Genomic DNA, 26,597 nt, shown 5'->3' on the forward strand with positions numbered 1-26,597 from the left:
TTGACCTTGGCTTTGTTCCTGACTCCGCTCTCTCTTTATCCTTGCTTGCTTATCCGCTGTTTTGTCCTCTGTGTACCAGTCCTCGGCTTGTTCTACGTTACGCTGTCTCTCTGTTCCCTTGACCTCGGCTTGTTCTAGACTCTGTCTTGCTTATTCTCGTCAAGTCCGGCCATTCTAAGGTCCGGTAAGACGACCCCTGGTTTCTTGTCTCCTGACTATCTGTACTATTCCTGCGTGTTGGGGTATATTACCGTGACAATATGGAACCCTTGGGACACAAGAGACATTTTATCAGAGTCGTAGGCTACCTCCTCATTTTTATATTTCCTCGAATGCAACTTCTGTATGTTTGGGGTATTCATGTAGTTGTATGGAAGCCTACGTACATAACATAATAAGCATTGGATTCTTCACAATCTTTTAGTATGTAAGCTGGCGGGTTGTGGACTTGTATTTATCATAATTATCAATTTACACACAAAGTAATAACCTGAATTAATGAAGAGTGTACACCATATGGACATATTAGATAGCTTTATTTAGCTACAAAATTACAAGATAAAAAGATAGACAAATAGAAAGTAACAATAATGATATTGATATTCGTGCCCATAGCAGCATAAGTCTGCTTTCAAGCAACGTGGCACAAGATTAACACATTAAATACAAGATTTGTGCTGCTTGATTGCTGCTGAAAGAAAGACAAACAACCAAAAAGTCTATTGTTTTGAATGACTCCTTTAACTAAATATACTCCTTTAACTTATATATTCATGTAAATAAAGCCCTTTGCAGCCAGATGTGCAACTCCAACTCTGTGTCATTAGCGAGAGTTCTGGGCTGGCAAATATAAATTTTGTTCATATTCTGAGTCATTTCCCAGCACCCAAATGACTCATGCCAGAGCCAATGGCTCCATGCTTCACCAGCTGACCAATCGCAGAGCCAATGGCTCCATGCTTCACCCTACAATTCTACACTAAAAAAGGATTGGTCTGAGGTAGAAGGTGACCTTGGTTCAGAGACAGAAAGGTGATTTTTTTTTCTTTCGTTTTTTTAATTTAAGGAAGATACATACACGCAAGGATGCACAATTACTCTTTAATGTTTTAATCCAGTATGGGATTTCTGATGTTTAATAAAAGGTACTTTAGATGAATAACCTTTATGACACTCGGTACATGTAAATCTTTTAATTTTTATATGCATGTTTTTATGTGTTCTAAGTGCAGAACTACTAATATAAGCTTTTCCACACTCATAACACACAAATGGTTTCTCTCCTGTGTGGCGTCTGCAATGAGTATCCAGACTACCTTTCATACTAAAACTTTTCCCACATTCAGAACAATTAAATGGCTTAACACCAGTGTGAACCCTCTGGTGTCCAACCAAATGTGTGTTCCTTGCAAAACACCTTCCACATTCAGTGCAAACATATGGCTTCTCTCCTGTGTGATGTCTTTTATGCGAAGCAAGATGTCCACTCTGGGTAAAACATTTGTCACACTCAGAACATGCAAATGGTTTTACACCAGTATGAATTCTCTGGTGCTTTTCAAGAGCTGACTGATGTGAAAAACATTTCTCACATTCAGAACACACAAATGTTTTCTCCTTTGTGTGAAGCATCTTGTGCTTGACAAGTTTACTGACAGTGGCAAAAGATTTGCCACACCATTGACAAATATTTTGTGAATCACTCTGTGTTCTATTAACTTTGTTGGTTAGGTCAGAATCCACATCTGAAATTTCATGATTATTATAATTTTCATCTTGAGATTTTCTTGATACATCCCCAAGGGTATTAGCAGTCACAAGTTGATCTGTTAGAAAAAAAAATAGATTTTAAAAACATATTCAAAACATTTCAATAATCACAGGAAGAAAATAAAATAGAGCTTGATAAATTCATTAGAATTGAGGTCTGCTCTCTTTCTCCAACACACCCAGTTAACTACACTCACAATTATAGAGAGCTTTAGAAATGTGATGTGAAACACAGTTTAGTAGCCTCCATGCATATAGAATTTAAAATATATCAAACTGTCTGGTTATATGGAAATTTGTAGGGAAAGGGCCTGAGAAGTAGATTTCAACGCTATTTGGGTACAACATTAGAGTTGAGCGGACACCTGGATGTTCGGGTTCGCCAAGTTCGGCCGAACTTTGTCAAAAAGTTCGAGTTTGGGCTCGAACTTGGCCCCCGAACCCCATTGAAGTCAATGGGAACCCGAACTTTTGGGCACTAAAATGCCTCTAAAAAAGTCCTGGAAAGGTCTAGATGGCTGCAAAATGGGGGTAAGAGTAGGACAAGTGCGGGGGGCGGAGCCAACAGCGTTCAGGAGCAGACGCCATTTCACCCAGCTCCTCGATCATCGCCCGAGAAATCACCAATAATCGGCGTAACACCGAACAGTCAGAGCCGGAATAGCGATCCTTGCAGAGGGGTCCACACACCGGACCCGTGGATGCCTTTTTTATGCCCGTCGGGCGCGAAAACCCGGGCAAAGTGCCTCGGGCCTACCGAGCGGGACTCCCGCGGCAGCCACGTATCACCGACTCATCGCAGCCATTCTGCCAACCAAACACGCTAAACAGTTTGCCTATGACTGACTATACCGCATCGCAACACCCTTGCAAACTCCAAACTCCCAGCCTAGGGATGTTCTACTCTGCTGTCGATCCTTTGCAGATAAACAACGACTACTGCAGGCACTGCGGGGGAAAACCCCATTCCAATTCGAGACTCACTCACATTCTATCAGGATCTAAGTAAAGCCACACTCCTGTGGCAGAAAACAATGCACCCCATCACGCAGCCCCTGCAAAAGGCTGGCCTTCCTTATAGATGGACTAACTCAAGAACACTGCTGTGCACCAAAGAGGGAAAAACCTTCAAAGCTACCAACCCTTCTGAAGGCCTGTAACTCCTACAAGACCTAGGCCTGCCTGTGCCAGACCCGGCTACATGGGCGTATTAGCCCCGAGGCAAACAAGGCATTTGCCTTGGGCGGCATTTTCCAGGGGGCGGCAAAAAAAGCCGCCCCCACACGCCCAAGGCAAATGCCTTGTTAGCCTTGCGGCTAACTGACATGCCGTGCGGGCGGTCTGCTGGGCAGTGCTGGCGGGCGGGCGGCCGGCGAGGGAGCACTTCCTCTGAGCTGTCTGCTCAGCTCCCTCGCGCGCCGCAGAGTGAATCTGGGAGCCGGAATATGACGTCATATTCCGGCTCCGCCTCCCAGCCTCACTGTGCGGCGCGCGAGGGAGCTGAGCAGACAGCTCAGAGGAAGTGCTCCCTCGCCGGCCGCCCGCCAGCACTGCCCAGCAGCCACTGGACCACCAGGGAGAAATAGGACCCCCCCCCAGCATTCCCATAGGGGGGGCTAAATTAAAAAAAAAAAATGTGTTATATATGTGAGTGAGTGAGTATGTGTGTATGTCTGTTAGTGTGTGTGTGTGAATGTCTGTGTGTGTGTTAGTGTGTGTTAGTGTGTGTGTGAGTGTCTGTCAGTGTGTGTGTATGTCTGTCAGTGTGTGTGTGTATGTCTGTCAGTGTGTGTGTGTATGTCTGTCAGTGTGTGTGAATGTCTGTCAGTGTGTGTGAATGTCAGTGTGTGTGTGTGAATGTCAGTGTGTGTGTGTGAATGTCAGTGTGTGTGTGTGAATGTCTGTTAGTGTGTGTATGTCTGTTAGTGTGTGAATGTCTGTTAGTGTGTGAATGTCTGTTAGTGTGTGTATGTCTGTTAGTGTGTGTATGTCTGTTAGTGTGTGTATGTCTGTTAGTGTGTGTCTGTTAGTGTGTGTCTGTTAGTGTGTGTCTGTTAGTGTGAGTGTGTGTATCTGCTAGTGAGTGTGTGTCTGTTAGTGAGTGTGTCTGTAAGTGTGTGTGTGTTTCTGTTAGCTAGTGTATGCGTATCTGTAAGTGAATGTGTGTGTGTGTGTATTTAGAAGGAGGGGCGGGGGAAGGGTGGGGGTGGTGCGGGCGGGGGGGAAGGGTTGGATGGGGGTGGCGCGGGCAGGAGGGGGGCGCCTGAGTTTTGTCCTGCCTAGGGCAGCACAAAACCAGGATACAACACTAAGGCACACACAACATACCTGGGCCGGAACCCCACAAACTAGACTAGCAAGCCGACCACCATACCCCCAGAAGACACACGACTAAGGAACCACACTAAGGAACCACCCTCTAGCCCAATCCTCCATTCCCAGTAAACCTCTCCCCACTTCGAACCCTAGATCCTGATATGGGGATGAACTTTCTACCATGGCCCATCTGAGGCAATGGGTGTCCAGAACTGTTGATACCTCATGTTTTTTTTTTTTTGCTCTTTTTCTTAGTTACTTGTGTTTTTTCTTATGCCTTGTTGCCTTCGTGATACTCATGACCCAGTGGCACCACTCTCAGGCACACTGACAAAGCCAGTATGCCATCAATGTGTGCAGCTTGTAGCATATAGAGCTTGAACACCTACCTCCTATAAGACCATACTCCATGTTTAAATTCCTGAACGATTAGGACACATCCCAAGCTGCACTAGATATGTAGAAGTTTATGCCTATACACTATGTCAGTGTCTTCAAAAATTGACCAAGCTTTTTTATCATCTGCTAGTGCTACTAGTATTTATCCTGTATTTCCTCTGGTCTCAAGCGCAGACCTATGATCCAGCCTGTTTATTTAACCCATAAAAATGTGCAGGTCTTAACTTGCCATGACACTGTATCAACCTGTGATCTTGTATTGCGCTTGTCAATGCTGTTGTGGCGTCGCAAGCTTATATGTCATAACATGCACTAATAAAATAAAGAATTTAAAAATAAAAAAAAATGTGGATAGGGAAATCACTTAAAATACATAAAAATTTAAAATACAGCTGAGCCATAAAATAGCACTAGATGGAATCTTTGATTTTAGCTTTGGAAGACCATAAATCTAAATCTAAAGCATGGCTGTCAGGAGGATCACCAGAATTATCCATTTGAGAGAGGGTTGGAGTGCAGGGTATTCCCTTTCATTGTTCAAGCTGAGCTCAACTACTGATGCATGGAGAAAAGGCCTTCACAAGCCTCTGCTATTGTGTACATAGTTTATACTAAGTGACCCATAGGTTGAGGAGGCAGTGACCGTGGCGGTGTAGGTGGAAGCGGCGGTGGAGGAGGAGGTGGTAGCCAACACTTTTTTTTTTTTTTTTAATTGGGGTAGCCCCCAAAATATTGGAACATATAAAAAAAGAAACATTTGCGGCCTGCGGTGCATTTCTTGCAGTCCAATATTGCCATCAGGATTTTAAAACTGTCCGTCTCCACCAGACGGAATGACAGCATTTCAAAGGCCAGGAATTTTGAAATGCTGGCATTTAGGGCCAGGCATCATGGGTGGGTAGGGGGCTACTTCCTCTTTCTATCCAGTGTTTGGGAGATGACCAGCTGAATGCTTCCATGGGACAGTGTGGAGATGCTTGGAGACGGTGGCGGATGTAGTGGCGTTGCTGCCAAAGCCTCTGTTTGCAGGGAGGCAGGTGCCACTGTCACTCCAGAGGTGGAAGAAGAGGCAGAGACAGCAGCAGAAGAGGAAGCAGGAGGAGCCTGAGACCTTTCTTGGTTTTTGAGGTGCTTACTCCACTGCAACTCGTGCTTTGCATGTAGATGCCTGGTCATGCAGGTTGTGCTCAGGTGTAGAACGTTTATGCCTCACTTTAGGCTCTGATTGCACAGAGTGCAAACCACTAGTGTCTTGTCGTCAGCACATTGTCTGAAGAACTGCCACGCCAGGGAATTCGTTGGAGCTGGCTTTGGTGTGCTCGGTCCCTGGGTGCGGTGGGCAGTAGCAGGCATACTGTCTAGGGGACGGCCGGTCCGCTTTTGCACCCTGCTCTAGGAGGAGGATGTGGAGTAGGAGGTTGAGGTGACCGTGGTGGTGTAGGTGGAAGCGGCGGTGGAAAAAGTAGCCAACACTGTTTTTTTTTTGTTGTTTTTTTACTGGGACATATTAAAAAAAAGAAACATTTGCAGCCTGCGGTGCATTTCTTGCAGTCCAATAACGCCATCAGGTTTTTAAAACTGTCCGTCTCCACCAGACGGAATTACAGCATTTTAAAGGCCAGGAATTTTGAAATGCTGGCATTCAGGGCCAGGGATCGTGGGTGGGTTGGGGGGTACTTCCTCTTTCTCTCCAGTGTTTGGGAGATGGACAGCTGAACGCTTCCATGGGACAGTGTGGAGATTCTGGACAATTGTGTACCTGGCCTATGCTGGTGCAGGAACCCACCCTCCGAGCCACTTGTGAATGACAGCTTGATAACTGTGGAAATGACCCCTCTTCCTCCTGTGCCACATCCTCTTCCATCATCGCTCAAAGCGGTTTTTAAAGGAGACATAGAAGCAGGATAGCAAGGCTGGGAATGGCGTCATCGGCACTGGCCATGTTGGTGGAGTACTCGAAACAGCGCAACATGGCATACAGGTCTCGCATGGAGGCCCACTCATTGGTGAAGTGGTGCTGTTACGCAGAGCGACTGACCGGTGCGTGCTGCAGCTGAAACTCCACTATCACCTGCTGCTGCTCGCACAGTCTCTCCAGCATGTGCAAGGTGGAGTTCCACCTTGTGGGCACATCGCATCGCATCACATCGAAGTTACGCTGCAGCGCAGACAGGCAAGCAGCAGCAGGGTGAGAACCCCAAAAGCGCGCACAGACGGCCCGCACTTTCTGCAGCAGCTCTGATCTATCTGGTTTTTCAGGAATTTCTGCACCACCAAATTCAGCACATGCGCCAGGCAAGGGATGTGCGTCAAACCGGCGAGGCCCAGAGCTGCTACGAGATTTCGCCCATTATCGCACACCACCAGGCCAGGCTTGAGGCTCAGGGGCAACAACCACTCATCGGTCTGTTGTTCCATGCCTGTCCACAGCTCCTGCGCGGTGTGGGTTTTTTCCCCCAAACATATGTCGTTTCCCCCTGGCTGTGCTGAAGTTGGTGGTGAAGGTGTTACGCTGACCGGATGAGGAGGAGGAAACGGGGTAGAAGGAGGAGGCAAAGCTGTGTACCCAAATAAAGATTGTCAAATGTTGTATCCCATCCGGTTACTGGGGAAATGGGTCTGCCCTATTCTAATCAAAGGGGATAACCATCGGTTACCCAGTTCCTGCTTCAATTGGTGGCAAACGGCGGGATCCCATGTTCCTGCCAACAGACCCATGGACTACAGTGCTCTAAAGCGACCTACACTGCAGGACTTGTGTGGAGCCAGAGGAATAACTCCTGGTGGGTGTAACAAGGTCAAACTGCTGCGCTCATGGAGGACGACCAGGCAGGCAGTGAGGCAACGAACCCCAACCAGGGGGTGGAGATGAGGAGGAAGTGCGCAAGGAGGTGGACCGGCACCTGGCATATTACCGAGAGCAACCCTCAGAGGATATCGTCAGCAGGACCTTTTTGGAGGTGCAAGCCTATGTCCTTGCCAATAGACAGAGGGCGACTTCCATGAACCCAGATGAAGGAAGAAGGGAGCAGAGGGGGCGCCAGGAAGCACAACCACCCTGGCCCACAAGCTACAATGCCTTCAAGGAAGCAGAAGAAGGCATCAATGACTTTTTACAAGAATTTGAGCGCCAGTGCCAACTCCAAGACGTGGACCCCAGCGACTGGGTCACCATCCTGGCCAGCAAACTAGTGGGGAAGGCAGCGGATATTTACCGGGCTGTACCAGAAGATCAGATCAGAGACTATCCCTTTATTACACAAATCCTCCTGGCCCGGTATGCGGTCACCCCCGAGCAACACTGCCGAAAGTTTAGGGAGACCCGGAAAGGGGAGAAGGACTCTCATGCGGAGTGGGCATGCCGCATCACAAGGGCCACCCAGAACTGGCTCAACTCCCATTAAGCCAAGTTCCCAGAGGAGATCACCCATCTAATCATGCTAGAGCACTTTTTCAATGGGCTCCCCAACGACACAGGGTATTGGTATGAGCTGCTGAAGCTAGCTCACGATATCCCTTTGGCAGGGCATTTGGGCAGGAGCCGGACAGCGTCTCGGCTCACCCAAAGCTTCTTCTGGCCAGGCATCTCTCAGGATCTGAGGCAGTACTGCCAGATGTCTGCCAGAGAGTGGGGAAGAGAAGGGACCGGCACAGGGCCCCCTCCATCCCCTACCTATTAATGAGAATCCATTTGCAGAGTAGCTGTCGACATTATAGGTCCCCTAGCCAAGCCTTGTCCCTCTGGGAAGAAGTACATATTGACCATCATGGACTACGCGACTCGGTACCCTGAGCAAAATTCAGGCAGAGACTGTGGATGAAGCCTTGATGCGAGTGTTCTCCCGGATGGGTTTTCCCCAGGAGATTCTCTCTGACCAGTGCACCTAGTTTACAGCCGAAATGACCCATCAACTGTAGAGATTGTGCACATTAAACCAATCCTGAGCTCCCCTTACCACCCCCAGACCCCAGGCCTGTGTGAGCATTTCAACGGCACATTGAAGAAAATGCTCTGTACCTTTGCGGCGACTCACAAGGATTGAGAGAGATTCCTGTCCCATCTCCTGTTTGCCTATCGGGAGGCGCCACAGGAATCAACTGGGTTCTCCTCGTTCGAATTGCCATGCCAGGGAACTCCTTGGAGCTGGCTTTGGTGTGCTCGGTCCCTGGGTGCGGTGGGCAGTAGCAGGCGTACTTTCAAGGGGACGGCTGCTCTGCTTTTGCACCCTGCTCTAGGAGGAGGAGGTGGATGTGGAGTAGGAGGAGGTGGATGTGGAGTAGGAGGTTGAGGAGGCGGTGACCGTGGCGGCAGCGACGCATTCGGATGTCTGCCCTATCAACTTTCGATGTTACTTTCTGTGCCTACCATGCTGACCACGGGTAACAGGGAATCAGGGTTCGATTCCGGAGAGGGAGCCTAAGAAATAGCTATCACATCCAAGGAAGGCAGCAGGCGTGCAAATTATTCACTCCCGACGCGGGGAGGTAGTGATGATAAATAACAATACAGGACTCTTTCCAGGCCCTGTAATTGGAATGAGTCCACTTTAAATCCTTTAACGAGGATCTATGGGAGGGTAAGTCTGATGCAGAGTGACTGACCTGTGCGTGCTGCATATGAAACTCCACTATCGCCTGCTGCTGCTCGTACAGTCTCTCCAGCATGTGCAAGGTGGAGTTCCACCTTGTGGGCACGTTGCATATGAGGTGGCAAGCAGCAGCAGAGTGAGGACGCCAAAAGCACGCACAGCCACTACAGTGAAACTGCGAATGGCTCATTAAATCAGTTATGGTTCCTTTGATCACTCCATCTGTTACTTGGATAACTGTGGTAATTCTAGAGCTAATACATGCCAATGAGCGCTAGGGGACGGCTGCTCTGCTTTTGCACCCTGCTCCCTCTTATGGTGTGCTGGTGCCTCGGAGCGACCTCTTCCTCCAAACTGCACAGGTCACTCGCATGACCTTCATTCCATGTGGGGTCTAGGACATGATCATCCTCCACATCATCTTCCACCCACTCCTCAACCCTGCCCTCCTTGCCGGTCTGCACATTGCAGAAAGCCACAGCAGTTGGCACCTGTGTTTTTCCAGCATGTAAAGTCTGCAAAGGACATATGAAAATTGTTTTAGAATTGTATCCAGGCAACAGTTTTCCCTATAAACTGCCCTCTCAGTTTGACTTGTGAGGGTATTGCCCCAGAATTACAATATTGTTTAAGTACCTCTTAGCTATTGATTACTGGTTTAAATATAGCAGCTTGTTATCTGGTAGTTTCTAGTGTATAATATATCAATCTGTTTAACAAGTGCTGTAGGTGTGAAACAATATTACAAGTTACCGATGTAGTAAATTCGAATCAAGGTTCCATTTGCAAAAAAAAAATTCTCGCCCATCTTCTGTGGGTTATTGCATTTTTAAGATGTAGACTTATTGTATCACACTGCACAGGTAGATTGTCTGGCACGTTGTTTTGGTGTTTGGTTTTTAACTTTGTAGTTGTGTCTTTACACAATATAGAAATGTATATTAATGCTTCTGTATATGAAGCGATCACAATAACACTTATTTTTCACTTTTTTTAAAAAGTCTTTAGACTTTTTTGAGAAGCGGTAACTAGCCAGTGTTGCACACATACACCAGATATGAAGTGCACACCCCAAATGTACTATTTAGCACCTAAATAATTTGAATGTTTAAAAATGCGCTGTAACCACAGTATTTGACGGTTCTATTTGACTCTCAGATATGAAGTGAAGGCCCCAAATTTACTTTCTAGCACCTAAAGAATTTGAATGTTTCAAACTGCTATGTCACAGCAGTATTTGACAGTTCTATTTGACTCTTAGATATGAAGTGCAGGCCCCAAATTTACTTTTTAGCACCTAAAAAATTTGAATGTTTAAAAAATGCGCTATAACCACAGTATTTGACTTTCAGATATGAAGTGCACCACAGGCCGCAAATGTACTATTTAGCACCAAAAAGTTTGATTTTTTTTTTTAAACCAACAATGTAACAGTAGTATTTAAGGGTTTTATTGGACTGCAAGAAATGCAGCACCGCTAATGTACTATTTAGCACCAAAAAAATTGCAGTGTTTAAAAATGCCTAGATGTTGCCCACTGAGCTAACAGAACATAATTAAAGTAATGTGCCTGGCACATATGCAGTTGCAAGTGCACTGCACTCTCTGTGGCACTGGGCTCAGGGCAGGGTACAAAAATTTAGTATAGCACTCACAAAAATAATCACTGTAGTTTGCCAATTCAAATTCTTTCCTAATCTGTCCCTCACAGCTGCAGCATCCTATCCCTAGACTAGTAAGAGCTCGTGTGACGTGCGGTGCTACGTGTGACTCCTGCTTATATATAGAGGCTGGGTCACATGCGGCACTGGCCAATCACAGCCATGCCATTAGTAGGCATGGCTGTGATGGCTTCTAAGGGCACACGAGTCAAACGCTTGTTGAAAAACACGCCATTAAATCGCCACAAAAAACGAACTCTAACCCGAACATACACTGATATGTCCGGGTCCGGGGTCCAAAAAATTTAATGTTTGGTACGAACCCGAACTTTACAGACCGGGTTCGCTCAACTCTATACAACATCTATTCTTCTCACAACACGGGGTTTCAGTTGTTGTTCAGCTGTACATCTCATAGAATTATTTGCTGTGCTTCTTGACTAGTGTTATGGTGTTATTGGAAAGACACAGCTTAGAACAGGGGGACAACAAGAGTGGATTTAAAGAGCTGTGACATCACATACCTCTTTTCAAGAATATTTTTATCCCTTTTGCAAAAACTATATCATATTGAACACAGATAAAATACAGGTAATTGTTTAGCCCTAAATCTATTACATGCACAAAAGGTGTCTTGATGCATAGAGTGTCCATTGAAAATCATTTTTCTTGTCATTTCCATGGCAGCATCACTAATGGGTTAAAGTCCCACTCAGTAGTCAAGAGAGGAAGTATCAAATAACAAATGGTAATACATTTCCTTGCCATTGTAAAAGCCTCATTCTTTTTTTTCTTTTTTTCCTGTGTTCCAGCAGTTAGGAAGTAGCCTACTTTAGTAGGACTAGACTTTATTTTATGCTCAATAAGCAAATATCTTTTAAGCCTCTGCCAGGGTTCAGCCTTTTGTCCCAAAAAACACACCCATACAAAGGTCACTCCCTGGTTGTCCCCCTTTTAATGGCTGGGTTCTGAGCTGAACTCTCTCCTTAGTCATCAATGTATATTCACGTATAAATCCGAGAGTATTCTGTCCACTAATACTTGCTAAGGGATGATAGCGTGTATGGAGTAGATAACATGTCTCTGTGCTATTCTCCTAAGTACTGTTCTATAATAACGGCATAAGTTTAATATCAAAGATAAATTAGAAACCCCATTAAGAAAAGGTGAGACACATATGAAGGAATATTAGCTAAGTAAAGCGAAATACCAAGGAGGAGTAGGTATCATTGTAGCAGCAAGATAAGCAACCAAAGTATAGATAGCTAGCGATCACGAAAAAATAAGTTAACCCCTAAGTAACTGCTGGGGAACCAGATGTTAACCTCACTGATAGAGGCTACTAATACAAGGTACAGATGCAGAATGCTCCTAAGTGCCTAACCAAAGCTATAGGGCAGTGATGGCGAACCAATGGCACGCGTACCACGCCAGGCCCTCTCTGTGGGCAAGCAGCCATAGGTCGCCAGGAGAGGGGGCCGCTGGCTGTCTGCAGAGTAGGCACCTGCCTGCCCGAAAAGGCAGGCACCTACTCTGCTTCCATGTCGGGAGGACAGGGGGAGGACAGGGGGAGGACAGGGGGAGGACAGGGGGAGGTGTGTGTGTGTGTGAATGTCTGTTAGTGTGTGTATGTCTGTTAGTGTGTGAATGTCTGTTAGTGTGTGAATGTCTGTTAGTGTGTGAATGTCTGTTAGTGTGTGTATGTCTGTTAGTGTGTGTATGTCTGTTAGTGTGTGTATGTCTGTTAGTGTGTGTCTGTTAGTGTGTGTCTGTTAGTGTGTGTCTGTTAGTGTGTGTCTGTTAGTGTGAGTCTGTTAGTGTGAGTGTGTGTATCTGCTAGTGAGTGTGTGTCTGTTAGTGAGTGTGTCTGTAAGTGTGTGTGTGTTTCTGTTAGCTAGTGTATGCGTATCTGTAAGTGAATGTGTGTGTGTGTGTGTGTATTTAGAAGGAGGGGCGGGGGAAGGGTGGGGGTGGTGCGGGCGGGGGGGAAGGGTTGGATGGGGGTGGCGCGGGCAGGAGGGGGGCGCCTGAGTTTTGTCCTGCCTAGGGCAGCACAAAACCAGGATACAACACTAAGGCACACACAACATACCTGGGCCGGAACCCCACAAACTAGACTAGCAAGCCGACCACCATACCCCCAGAAGACACACGACTAAGGAACCACACTAAGGAACCACCCTCTAGCCCAATCCTCCATTCCCAGTAAACCTCTCCCCACTTCGAACCCTAGATCCTGATATGGGGATGAACTTTCTACCATGGCCCATCTGAGGCAATGGGTGTCCAGAACTGTTGATACCTCATGTTTTTTTTTTTTGCTCTTTTTCTTAGTTACTCGTGTTTTTTCTTATGCCTTGTTGCCTTCGTGATACTCATGACCCAGTGGCACCACTCTCAGGCACACTGCCAAAGCCAGTATGCCATCAATGTGTGCAGCTTGTAGCATATAGAGCTTGAACACCTACCTCCTATAAGACCATACTCCATGTTTAAATTCCTGAACGATTAGGACACATCCCAAGCTGCACTAGATATGTAGAAGTTTATGCCTATACACTATGTCAGTGTCTTCAAAAATTGACCAAGCTTTTTTATCATCTGCTAGTGCTACTAGTATTTATCCTGTATTTCCTCTGGTCTCAAGCGCAGACCTATGATCCAGCCTGTTTATTTAACCCATAAAAATGTGCAGGTCTTAACTTGCCATGACACTGTATCAACCTGTGATCTTGTATTGCGCTTGTCAATGCTGTTGTGGCGTCGCAAGCTTATATGTCATAACATGCACTAATAAAATAAAGAATTTTAAAAAAAAAAACAAATGTGGATAGGGAAATCACTTAAAATACATAAAAATTTAAAATACAGCTGAGCCATAAAATAGCACTAGATGGAATCTTTGATTTTAGCTTTGGAAGATCATAAATCTAAATCTAAAGCATGGCTGTCAGGAGGATCACCAGAATTATCCATTTGAGAGAGGGTTGGAGTGCAGGGTATTCCCTTTCATTGTTCAAGCTGAGCTCAACTACTGATGCATGGAGAAAAGGCCTTCACAAGCCTCTGCTATTGTGTACATAGTTTATACTAAGTGACCCATAGGTTGAGGAGGCAGTGACCGTGGCGGTGTAGGTGGAAGCGGCGGTGGAGGAGGAGGTGGTAGCCAACACTTTTTTTTTTTTTTTTAATTGGGGTAGCCCCCAAAATATTGGAACATATAAAAAAAGAAACATTTGCGGCCTGCGGTGCATTTCTTGCAGTCCAATATTGCCATCAGGATTTTAAAACTGTCCGTCTCCACCAGACGGAATGACAGCATTTCAAAGGCCAGGAATTTTGAAATGCTGGCATTTAGGGCCAGGCATCATGGGTGGGTAGGGGGCTACTTCCTCTTTCTATCCAGTGTTTGGGAGATGACCAGCTGAATGCTTCCATGGGACAGTGTGGAGATGCTTGGAGACGGTGGCGGATGTAGTGGCGTTGCTGCCAAAGCCTCTGTTTGCAGGGAGGCAGGTGCCACTGTCACTCCAGAGGTGGAAGAAGAGGCAGAGACAGCAGCAGAAGAGGAAGCAGGAGGAGCCTGAGACCTTTCTTGGTTTTTGATGTGCTTACTCCACTGCAACTCGTGCTTTGCATGTAGATGCCTGGTCATGCAGGTTGTGCTCAGGTGTAGAACGTTTATGCCTCACTTTAGGCTCTGATTGCACAGAGTGCAAACCACTAGTGTCTTGTCGTCAGCACATTGTCTGAAGAACTGCCACGCCAGGGAATTCGTTGGAGCTGGCTTTGGTGTGCTCGGTCCCTGGGTGCGGTGGGCAGTAGCAGGCATACTGTCTAGGGGACGGCCGGTCCGCTTTTGCACCCTGCTCTAGGAGGAGGATGTGGAGTAGGAGGTTGAGGTGACCGTGGTGGTGTAGGTGGAAGCGGCGGTGTAAAAAGTAGCCAACACTGTTTTTTTTTGTTGTTTTTTTACTGGGACATATTAAAAAAAAGAAACATTTGCAGCCTGCGGTGCATTTCTTGCAGTCCAATAACGCCATCAGGTTTTTAAAACTGTCCGTCTCCACCAGACGGAATTACAGCATTTTAAAGGCCAGGAATTTTGAAATGCTGGCATTCAGGGCCAGGGATCGTGGGTGGGTTGGGGGGTACTTCCTCTTTCTCTCCAGTGTTTGGGAGATGGACAGCTGAACGCTTCCATGGGACAGTGTGGAGATTCTGGACAATTGTGTACCTGGCCTATGCTGGTGCAGGAACCCACCCTCCGAGCCACTTGTGAATGACAGCTTGATAACTGTGGAAATGACCCCTCTTCCTCCTGTGCCACATCCTCTTCCATCATCGCTCAAAGCGGTTTTTAAAGGAGACATAGAAGCAGGATAGCAAGGCTGGGAATGGCGTCATCGGCACTGGCCATGTTGGTGGAGTACTCGAAACAGCGCAACATGGCACACAGGTCTCGCATGGAGGCCCACTCATTGGTGAAGTGGTGCTGTTACGCAGAGCGACTGACCGGTGTGTGCTGCAGCTGAAACTCCACTATCACCTGCTGCTGCTCGCACAGTCTCTCCAGCATGTGCAAGGTGGAGTTCCACCTTGTGGGCACATCGCATCGCATCACATCGAAGTTACGCTGCAGCGCAGACAGGCAAGCAGCAGCAGGGTGAGAACCCCAAAAGCGCGCACAGACGGCCCGCACTTTCTGCAGCAGCTCTGATCTATCTGGTTTTTCAGGAATTTCTGCACCACCAAATTCAGCACATGCGCCAGGCAAGGGATGTGCGTCAAACCGGCGAGGCCCAGAGCTGCTACGAGATTTCGCCCATTATCGCACACCACCAGGCCAGGCTTGAGGCTCAGGGGCAACAACCACTCATCGGTCTGTTGTTCCATGCCTGTCCACAGCTCCTGCGCGGTGTGGGTTTTTTCCCCCAAACATATGTCGTTTCCCCCTGGCTGTGCTGAAGTTGGTGGTGAAGGTGTTACGCTGACCGGATGAGGAGGAGGAGGAAACGGGGTAGAAGGAGGAGGCAAAGCTGTGTACCCAAATAAAGATTGTCAAATGTTGTATCCCATCCGGTTACTGGGGAAATGGGTCTGCCCTATTCTAATCAAAGGGGATAACCATCGGTTACCCAGTTCCTGCTTCAATTGGTGGCAAACGGCGGGATCCCATGTTCCTGCCAACAGACCCATGGACTACAGTGCTCTAAAGCGACCTACACTGCAGGACTTGTGTGGAGCCAGAGGAATAACTCCTGGTGGGTGTAACAAGGTCAAACTGCTGCGCTCATGGAGGACGACCAGGCAGGCAGTGAGGCAACGAACCCCAACCAGGGGGTGGAGATGAGGAGGAAGTGCGCAAGGAGGTGGACCGGCACCTGGCATATTACCGAGAGCAACCCTCAGAGGATATCGTCAGCAGGACCTTTTTGGAGGTGCAAGCCTATGTCCTTGCCAATAGACAGAGGGCGACTTCCATGAACCCAGATGAAGGAAGAAGGGAGCAGAGGGGGCGCCAGGAAGCACAACCACCCTGGCCCACAAGCTACAATGCCTTCAAGGAAGCAGAAGAAGGCATCAATGACTTTTTACAAGAATTTGAGCGCCAGTGCCAACTCCAAGACGTGGACCCCAGCGACTGGGTCACCATCCTGGCCAGCAAACTAGTGGGGAAGGCAGCGGATATTTACCGGGCTGTACCAGAAGATCAGATCAGAGACTATCCCTTTATTACACAAATCCTCCTGGCCCGGTATGCGGTCACCCCCGAGCAACACTGCCGAAAGTTTAGGGAGACCCGGAAAGGGGAGAAGGACTCTCATGCGGAGTGGGCATGCCGCATCACAAGGGCCACCCAGAACTGGCTCAACTCCCATTAAGCCAAGCTCCCAGAGGAGATCACCCATCTAATCATGCTAGAGCACTTTTTCAATGGGCTCCCCAACGACACAGGGTATTGGTATGAGCTGCTGAAGCTAGCTCACGATATCCCTTTGGCAGGGCATTTGGGCAGGAGCCGGACAGCGTCTCGGCTCACCCAAAGCTTCTTCTGGCCAGGCATCTCTCAGGATCTGAGGCAGTACTGCCAGATGTCTGCCAGAGAGTGGGGAAGAGAAGGGACCGGCACAGGGCCCCCTCCATCCCCTACCTATTAATGAGAATCCATTTGCAGAGTAGCTGTCGACATTATAGGTCCCCTAGCCAAGCCTTGTCCCTCTGGGAAGAAGTACATATTGACCATCATGGACTACGCGACTCGGTACCCTGAGCAAAATTCAGGCAGAGACTGTGGATGAAGCCTTGATGCGAGTGTTCTCCCGGATGGGTTTTCCCCAGGAGATTCTCTCTGACCAGGGCACCTAGTTTACAGCCGAAATGACCCATCAACTGTAGAGATTGTGCACATTAAACCAATCCTGAGCTCCCCTTACCACCCCCAGACCCCAGGCCTGTGTGAGCATTTCAACGGCACATTGAAGAAAATGCTCTGTACCTTTGCGGCGACTCACAAGGATTGAGAGAGATTCCTGTCCCATCTCCTGTTTGCCTATCGGGAGGCGCCACAGGAATCAACTGGGTTCTCCTCGTTCGAATTGCCATGCCAGGGAACTCCTTGGAGCTGGCTTTGGTGTGCTCGGTCCCTGGGTGCGGTGGGCAGTAGCAGGCGTACTTTCAAGGGGACGGCTGCTCTGCTTTTGCACCCTGCTCTAGGAGGAGGAGGTGGATGTGGAGTAGGAGGAGGTGGATGTGGAGTAGGAGGTTGAGGAGGCGGTGACCGTGGCGGCAGCGACGCATTCGGATGTCTGCCCTATCAACTTTCGATGTTACTTTCTGTGCCTACCATGCTGACCACGGGTAACAGGGAATCAGGGTTCGATTCCGGAGAGGGAGCCTAAGAAATAGCTATCACATCCAAGGAAGGCAGCAGGCGTGCAAATTATTCACTCCCGACGCGGGGAGGTAGTGATGATAAATAACAATACAGGACTCTTTCCAGGCCCTGTAATTGGAATGAGTCCACTTTAAATCCTTTAACGAGGATCTATGGGAGGGTAAGTCTGATGCAGAGTGACTGACCTGTGCGTGCTGCATATGAAACTCCACTATCGCCTGCTGCTGCTCGTACAGTCTCTCCAGCATGTGCAAGGTGGAGTTCCACCTTGTGGGCACGTTGCATATGAGGTGGCAAGCAGCAGCAGAGTGAGGACGCCAAAAGCACGCACAGCCACTACAGTGAAACTGCGAATGGCTCATTAAATCAGTTATGGTTCCTTTGATCACTCCATCTGTTACTTGGATAACTGTGGTAATTCTAGAGCTAATACATGCCAATGAGCGCTAGGGGACGGCTGCTCTGCTTTTGCACCCTGCTCCCTCTTATGGTGTGCTGGTGCCTCGGAGCGACCTCTTCCTCCAAACTGCACAGGTCACTCGCATGACCTTCATTCCATGTGGGGTCTAGGACATGATCATCCTCCACATCATCTTCCACCCACTCCTCAACCCTGCCCTCCTTGCCGGTCTGCACATTGCAGAAAGCCACAGCAGTTGGCACCTGTGTTTTTCCAGCATGTAAAGTCTGCAAAGGACATATGAAAATTGTTTTAGAATTGTATCCAGGCAACAGTTTTCCCTATAAACTGCCCTCTCAGTTTGACTTGTGAGGGTATTGCCCCAGAATTACAATATTGTTTAAGTACCTCTTAGCTATTGATTACTGGTTTAAATATAGCAGCTTGTTATCTGGTAGTTTCTAGTGTATAATATATCAATCTGTTTAACAAGTGCTGTAGGTGTGAAACAATATTACAAGTTACCGATGTAGTAAATTCGAATCAAAGTTCCATTTGCAAAAAAAAAATTCTCGCCCATCTTCTGTGGGTTATTGCATTTTTAAGATGTAGACTTATTGTATCACACTGCACAGGTAGATTGTCTGGCACGTTGTTTTGGTGTTTGGTTTTTAACTTTGTAGTTGTGTCTTTACACAATATAGAAATGTATATTAATGCTTCTGTATATGAAGCGATCACAATAACACTTATTTTTCACTTTTTTTAAAAAGTCTTTAGACTTTTTTGAGAAGCGGTAACTAGCCAGTGTTGCACACATACACCAGATATGAAGTGCACACCCCAAATGTACTATTTAGCACCTAAATAATTTGAATGTTTAAAAATGCGCTGTAACCACAGTATTTGACGGTTCTATTTGACTCTCAGATATGAAGTGAAGGCCCCAAATTTACTTTCTAGCACCTAAAGAATTTGAATGTTTCAAACTGCTATGTCACAGCAGTATTTGACAGTTCTATTTGACTCTTAGATATGAAGTGCAGGCCCCAAATTTACTTTTTAGCACCTAAAAAATTTGAATGTTTAAAAAATGCGCTATAACCACAGTATTTGACTTTCAGATATGAAGTGCACCACAGGCCGCAAATGTACTATTTAGCACCAAAAAGTTTGATTTTTTTTTTTAAACCAACAATGTAACAGTAGTATTTAAGGGTTTTATTGGACTGCAAGAAATGCAGCACCGCTAATGTACTATTTAGCACCAAAAAAATTGCAGTGTTTAAAAATGCCTAGATGTTGCCCACTGAGCTAACAGAACATGATTAAAGTAATGTGCCTGGCACATATGCAGTTGCAAGTGCACTGCACTCTCTGTGGCACTGGGCTCAGGGCAGGGTACAAAAATTTAGTATAGCACTCACAAAAATAATCACTGTAGTTTGCCAATTCAAATTCTTTCCTAATCTGTCCCTCACAGCTGCAGCATCCTATCCCTAGACTAGTAAGAGCTCGTGTGACGTGCGGTGCTACGTGTGACTCCTGCTTATATATAGAGGCTGGGTCACATGCGGCACTGGCCAATCACAGCCATGCCATTAGTAGGCATGGCTGTGATGGCTTCTAAGGGCACACGAGTCAAACGCTTGTTGAAAAACACGCCATTAAATCGCCACAAAAAACGAACTCTAACCCGAACATACACTGATATGTCCGGGTCCGGGGTCCAAAAAATTTAATGTTTGGTACGAACCCGAACTTTACAGACCGGGTTCGCTCAACTCTATACAACATCTATTCTTCTCACAACACGGGGTTTCAGTTGTTGTTCAGCTGTACATCTCATAGAATTATTTGCTGTGCTTCTTGACTAGTGTTATGGTGTTATTGGAAAGACACAGCTTAGAACAGGGGGACAACAAGAGTGGATTTAAAGAGCTGTGACATCACATACCTCTTTTCAAGAATATTTTTATCCCTTTTGCAAAAACTATATCATATTGAACACAGATAAAATACAGGTAATTGTTTAGCCCTAAATCTATTACATGCACAAAAGGTGTCTTGATGCATAGAGTGTCCATTGAAAATCATTTTTCTTGTCATTTCCATGGCAGCATCACTAATGGGTTAAAGTCCCACTCAGTAGTCAAGAGAGGAAGTATCAAATAACAAATGGTAATACATTTCCTTGCCATTGTAAAAGCCTCATTCTTTTTTTTCTTTTTTTCCTGTGTTCCAGCAGTTAGGAAGTAGCCTACTTTAGTAGGACTAGACTTTATTTTATGCTCAATAAGCAAATATCTTTTAAGCCTCTGCCAGGGTTCAGCCTTTTGTCCCAAAAAACACACCCATACAAAGGTCACTCCCTGGTTGTCCCCCTTTTAATGGCTGGGTTCTGAGCTGAACTCTCTCCTTAGTCATCAATGTATATTCACGTATAAATCCGAGAGTATTCTGTCCACTAATACTTGCTAAGGGATGATAGCGTGTATGGAGTAGATAACATGTCTCTGTGCTATTCTCCTAAGTACTGTTCTATAATAACGGCATAAGTTTAATATCAAAGATAAATTAGAAACCCCATTAAGAAAAGGTGAGACACATATGAAGGAATATTAGCTAAGTAAAGCGAAATACCAAGGAGGAGTAGGTATCATTGTAGCAGCAAGATAAGCAACCAAAGTATAGATAGCTAGCGATCACGAAAAAATAAGTTAACCCCTAAGTAACTGCTGGGGAACCAGATGTTAACCTCACTGATAGAGGCTACTAATACAAGGTACAGATGCAGAATGCTCCTAAGTGCCTAACCAAAGCTATAGGGCAGTGATGGCGAACCAATGGCACGCGTACCACGCCAGGCCCTCTCTGTGGGCAAGCAGCCATAGGTCGCCAGGAGAGGGGGCCGCTGGCTGTCTGCAGAGTAGGCACCTGCCTGCCCGAAAAGGCAGGCACCTACTCTGCTTCCATGTCGGGAGGACAGGGGGAGGACAGGGGGAGGACAGGGGGAGGACAGGGGGAGGACAGGGGGAGGGCTCTCGGAAGCAGCTCTCCTGTCCTCCCGCGCAATGCTGTGTGGAGCGTTGCCGCGCGTTACCATGGCAATGCTCCACACAGCAGCTTTACACACACACACACACACACCACCCCTCCCCCCACACACACACACACACCACCCCTCCCCCCCCCCCACACACACACACACACCACCCCTCCCCCCCACACACACACACCCTCCCCCACACACACACCACCCCTCCCCCACACACACACACACACCACCCCTCCCCCACACACACACCACCCCTCCCCCCACACACACACCACCCCTCCCCCCACACACACCACCACTCCCCCCACACACACACCACCCCTCCCCCCCACACACACCACCCCTCCCCCCACACACACCACCCCTCCCCCCACACACACCACCCCTCCCCCCCCACACACACCACCCCTCCCCCCACACACACACCACCCCTCCCCCCCACACACACACACCACCCCTCCCCTCCCCCCACACACCACCCCTCCCCCCCCCACACACACACCACCCCTCCCCCCCCACACACACACCACCCCTCCCCTCCCCCCACACACACCACCCCTCCCCTCCCCCCACACACACCACCCCTCCCCCCACACACAACCCCTCCCCTCCCCTCCCCCCACACACAACCCCTCCCCTCCCCCCACACACAACCCCTCCCCTCCCCCCCCACACACAACCCCTCCCCCCCCCCACAAACACACACACACACACACACCACCCCTCCCCCACACACCACCCCTCCCCTCCCCCCCACACAACCCCTCCCCTCCCCTCCCCCCACAAACACACACACACCACCCCTCCCCTCCCCCCCACACAACCCCTCCCCTCCCCTCCCCCCACAAACACACACACACCACCCCTCCCCTCCCCCCACACACACACACACCACCCCTCCCCTCCCCCCCCACACACACACACACCACCCCCCCACACACACACCACTCACACCACTCCTCCCCCCACACACCACCCCTCCCCCACACCACACACACACACACACACACACACCACCCCTCCCCCCACCACACACACACACACACACACACCACCCCTCCCCCCACCACACACACACACCACCCCTCCCCCCACCACACACACACACCACCCCTCCCCCCACCACACACACCACCCCTCCCCCCACCACACACACCACCCCTCCCCCCACCACACACACCACCCCTCCCCCCACCACACACACCACCCCTCCCCCCACCACACACACACACACACACCACCCCTCCCCCCCACCCTCGGGCTCAAAAAGGTTCACCATCACTGTTATAGGGGCTACATAATAATACAAAGAAAGGGGATATGGAAAAGGAGAGGTGGGTGAGAAATCCCTGAGCTAATAGTACTAACAACGGTGGCTCAAGTCTGAAGCTAATACTTCCCTGGTGCCTTCGAGGGCACCTAACTCTATTCCCCAACTAGAATGCCTTACACTGCATACATCCTTAAAAAAAAAAGTGTTAAAAAAATAAGCGCCGTTGATGTAATTAATGCTGCATGTCAGTTAGCTATCTGGCATGGTAAGAGAGACCGAGACCCTGACATGCGCTTTTCGCTCCTAAGAGCCTTAATCGTGTATGATTAAGGCTCTTAGGAGCCGAAACGTCACACTTATTTTGGTGAGGTGGTAAACCCACAAATAAATTCACCTTCTATATCCTGGAGTGCTGCCTGTGTTTTTCTTCTTTGATACTACATTGGTGGATTCAGCGGTGTCCATCCTACACACAGAGCGCCCCCTTGGTGGAAGGCCGGAGCATATGTGCAGGACCTGAGAGCAGGGTATTCTGTTTTTGTTGGCAGACACTTTATTTGATAAAACTCACAAGATAAAAGACCTGAGTTTCCAGCACAGATGTACCTCAGTACTGGGTCAGGCTCCTCTTCTGCATACGTCAGCAGATGGGAAGAACTAAGTGCACCAAGTGCATCACATGCATTAGGCCCACCCACTGTTGTACATACCGCGGTCGCAGGGGTCGCAGCTGCGACCGGGCCCAGCCGCCCGCCGACCGGGTATGTACGCCAGTTTGCCAGACTCTTCTCTTGGGGGCCCAGGAGCTGGCCACATCGGGGCCCCCCGAGGCTGGCAGTGGTGTCAGTTGGCTGGCGGGCACGCGAGGGAGCATTCTGCCCTGAGCGCTCCCTCGCGCGCGCCCTACTGATGCCGGAGCCGGAATATGACGTCATTCCGGCTCCATCATCAGTAAGTGGTGCGCAAGGGAGCTGAACAGGAGGATCAGCACTCCCTCGCCGCCTGCAGGAACAGCTGCCGGGCAGCACCACTGGACCCCAGGGAATCCCCTCAGCACTCCCAAAGGTAGGGAGGCTGGGGGATTACATTTTAAAAAAAAATTAGTATGTGTGTTAGTGTGTTCATTTTTGTGTCAGTGTGTGTCTGTTACTGAGTGTTAGTTGTGTGTCTGTTATTGAGTGTGTGTGTGCTAGTGTGTCAGTGAGTGTGTTAGTTTTTGTGTGTTACTGTGTGTGTCTGTTATTGAGTGTGTGTCTTCTAGTGTGTCAGTTTTTGTGTGTTTCTGTTACTGTGTGTTAGTTTGTATGTGTCTGTTATTGAGTGTGTGTCTGCTAGTGAGGGTCAGTGTGTGTGTGTGTGTGTGTGTGTTACTGAGCGTGTTAGTTTGTGTGTGTCTGTTTGGTGTCTGTTAGTGAGTGTGTGTTTGTCAGTGAGAGTGTGTTTTGTAAGTGAGTGTGTATGTATGTCTCACTGAGTGTGTGTGTCAGCAAATGTGTGTGTCTGTAAGCTAGCGTTTATGCGTCTGTTCGTGAGAGTGTGTGTGTGTGGTTAAAACTCCTTCAGCACTTACCTTTCTCCAGCGCCGTGCTCCCTTGGTGCTGGGGATCTCTCTGCCCCGATCCGCCTCTCAGCTCCGAATGCGCATGCGCGGCAAGAGCCGCGCGCGCATTCAAACCGCCCATAGGAAAGCATTACTCGATGCTTTCCTATGGACGTCCAGCTTCTTCTCACTGTGATTTTCGCACTGGGGCCCCATGGATCGTGTGTACGCCACTGGCCCACCCTATAGAAAATATCTGACTCAATGCTTTCCTATAGGATTTTGAAGATACGGGACATCCTTATGCAAAGGTGGGGATGTCTAGCATGATTTCAAACTTTGTAAAACCATGGGAAGCGCCTCTAATGGCTGGTTGACAGTCACTAGAGGCAGTCTTGGCACTACAATGTAAACATTGCCGTTTCTCTGAAGTAGCAATGTTTTACATTGCAGGGCTCAGGGGGACATCGTCACTAAGACAAAGTGATCTGGCTGCCTATTGTGTCCCTTTAAATATAGAAACGGATCTAACGACGCCCCAGTGACACTGCTGGAGTTTAACTCCTTATTTGCAGCATTTTGGTGCTTTGTCTCCAGGCACCATGACAACTTCAAATCAATGAAATGGTCCTAAGGCTTGGAGTGGCCCTTTCTAATGCAGCTTAGAAGTATGTACAAAGTTAAAGAACTTTGCTGCTGGAGGTGTAATTACACCTCTGGCAGGGTCATTAGACACTCTGGGTTGCCTAATGTTAATTCTTTGAGCATTGTGTGTCTGTTGTCAGCACACATTGCATGCTGGCGACAGATGAACAATGGTGACACAATAACCTCCTCCATCTTGCGCAGGTCGTCCCCTTAGCCCAGTGATGGCGAACCTTTTGGAGCCCGAGTGCCCAAACCACAATACATGCCAACTTTTTTTTCCCTCAAAGTGCCAACATGGCAATTAAACCTGAATACTGAGGTTTAAGTTTAGAAAAAACAACTCGTACAGTTGTCCGAACTAATTAACAACTTTTGTTTTAAAAGAACACAACAGAGAGTTCAATGATACAAATTTTAAATAATGATATAGATAGATAAAATTGAGCTTATATTTATTAGTATCTCCAACAAATGCAATACATTCACACAGACTGCTGAACACATTCACAAACCGACTGCTTAATACATACACACACACACCGACCACTAAATAAACACACAGTCCGCTAAATACACATACACACCGACTGCTGAGTACATACACTGCTGAGTACAAACACAGACAGCTGAGTACACACACACACACACACACTGCTGAATACACACACACAGTCCGCTGAATACATACACTCCTGAATACACACACTGCTGAATACACACACTGCTGAATACATACACTGCTGAATACACACACAGTCCATTGAGTACACACACACTTCTGAATACACACACACACACACACACACACACACACATACTGCATTGAGGGGTGCAGTGTATGTGCTTGTGTGTAAGGATGTGGAGTGCTGGGTGCAGTGTGTGTGAGGCGGGCAGGGGTGCAGTGTGTGTGAGGCGGGCAGGGGTGCAGTGTGTGTGAGGCGGGCAGGGGTGCAGTGTGTGTGAGGCGGGCAGGGGTGCAGTGTGTGGGCGGGCAGGGGTGCTGTGCTGTGGGGATAGGGGTGCTATGGGGGTAGGGGTGCTGTACTGTGGGGGGTGGGGGTGCTGTGCTGTGGGGGGTGGGGGTAAGGGTGCTGTGCGGGGAGAGGTGATGTGTGTGGGTGGAGAGGTGCTGTGTGTGGGTGGTAGGTGGTAGGGTGGTAAATGTAAAGATACATTTATAAAAAAAATATATATATATATATTTATATTAATTCTGTATCCCCCCTCCCTTCCTCTTACCTTTGGTGAATGGGGGGGGGGGGGTGATACAGCCATCCCTGGTGGTCCGGTGGTGGCAAGTATGTTTCTGTGTAGCAGCTCTCCTGTCCTCCCACACGATGCTGTGTGGAGCGTTGCCATGGTAACGCGCGGCAACGCTCCACACAGCATTGCGCTGGAGGACAGGAGAGCTGCTTCCTAGAGCCTCCCCCCCGTCCTCCCAACATGGAAGCAGAGTAGATGCCTGCCATTTCGGGCAAGCAGGTGCCTACTCTGCAGACAGCCAGCGGCCCCCTCTCCCAGCGTGCCCACAGAGAGGGCCTGGCATGCCATAGGTTCGCCATCACTGCCTTAGCCCATTCTCTAGAACAGGGGTTCCCAGCCCAGTCCTCAAGTACCCCATACCAGTCCAGGATTTAGATCTTACCTTCTTGTGTCTAAAGAGTTTTGTTTTTTCTAAAAACACCTTAGACACAACTGGTTAATCCCTGAATCCTGGACTGTTGGGGAATACTTGAGGACTGGGTTGGGAACCACTGCTCTAGACGACCCTCACCTTCTGGTGAGGGGGAGTGACATTACCAGAGGAGGATTGGGCTACAGTGAGACTTTGGAATTGGTGTGGGATCTAAAGAGAGTTTACTCTTCATTTCCTAAAAGAAAAAAAGCTATGAAAACAAACTTGCATGTGTTGACAACTATTGATTGCTCATTACTCACCACTGCTGCTAGATGATGGTGACCGATCTTCCTCAGTATCATAAGTCATATATTGCAGTTGTTTGAACTTAACGGATAGTACTGTTTTATGATTCATAGGAGTCATT

General features: G+C 48.1%; 1 protein-coding gene across 1 annotated transcript; it reads right to left on the reverse strand.

The window, feature by feature from the left end:
* Nucleotides 1–1,096: 1,096 nt before the first annotated feature.
* On the reverse strand, nt 1,097–26,597 carry LOC134575611 (oocyte zinc finger protein XlCOF15-like). The gene is made up of 2 exons (XM_063434936.1): nt 26,491–26,597; nt 1,097–1,826 (listed from the first exon to the last, which is right to left on the reverse strand). Exons 1-2 carry the CDS (start codon nt 26,594–26,596, stop codon nt 1,102–1,104), a joined length of 831 nt encoding a protein of 276 aa, XP_063291006.1. The 5' UTR covers nt 26,597; the 3' UTR covers nt 1,097–1,101.

Source organism: Pelobates fuscus, chromosome 10 (genome assembly GCF_036172605.1).
Source record: "Pelobates fuscus isolate aPelFus1 chromosome 10, aPelFus1.pri, whole genome shotgun sequence".
Taxonomy (NCBI): domain Eukaryota; kingdom Metazoa; phylum Chordata; class Amphibia; order Anura; family Pelobatidae; genus Pelobates; species Pelobates fuscus.

Coding starts and splice junctions, on each gene's coding strand:
- LOC134575611 (XM_063434936.1), bottom strand. CDS start 26,596: ATGACTCCTATGAATCATAAAACAGTACTATCCGTTAAGTTCAAACAA. Junction 1,827..26,490: donor ACCATCATCTAGCAGCAGTG/GTGAGTAATGAG, acceptor TTTTTCTAACAG/ATCAACTTGTGACTGCTAAT.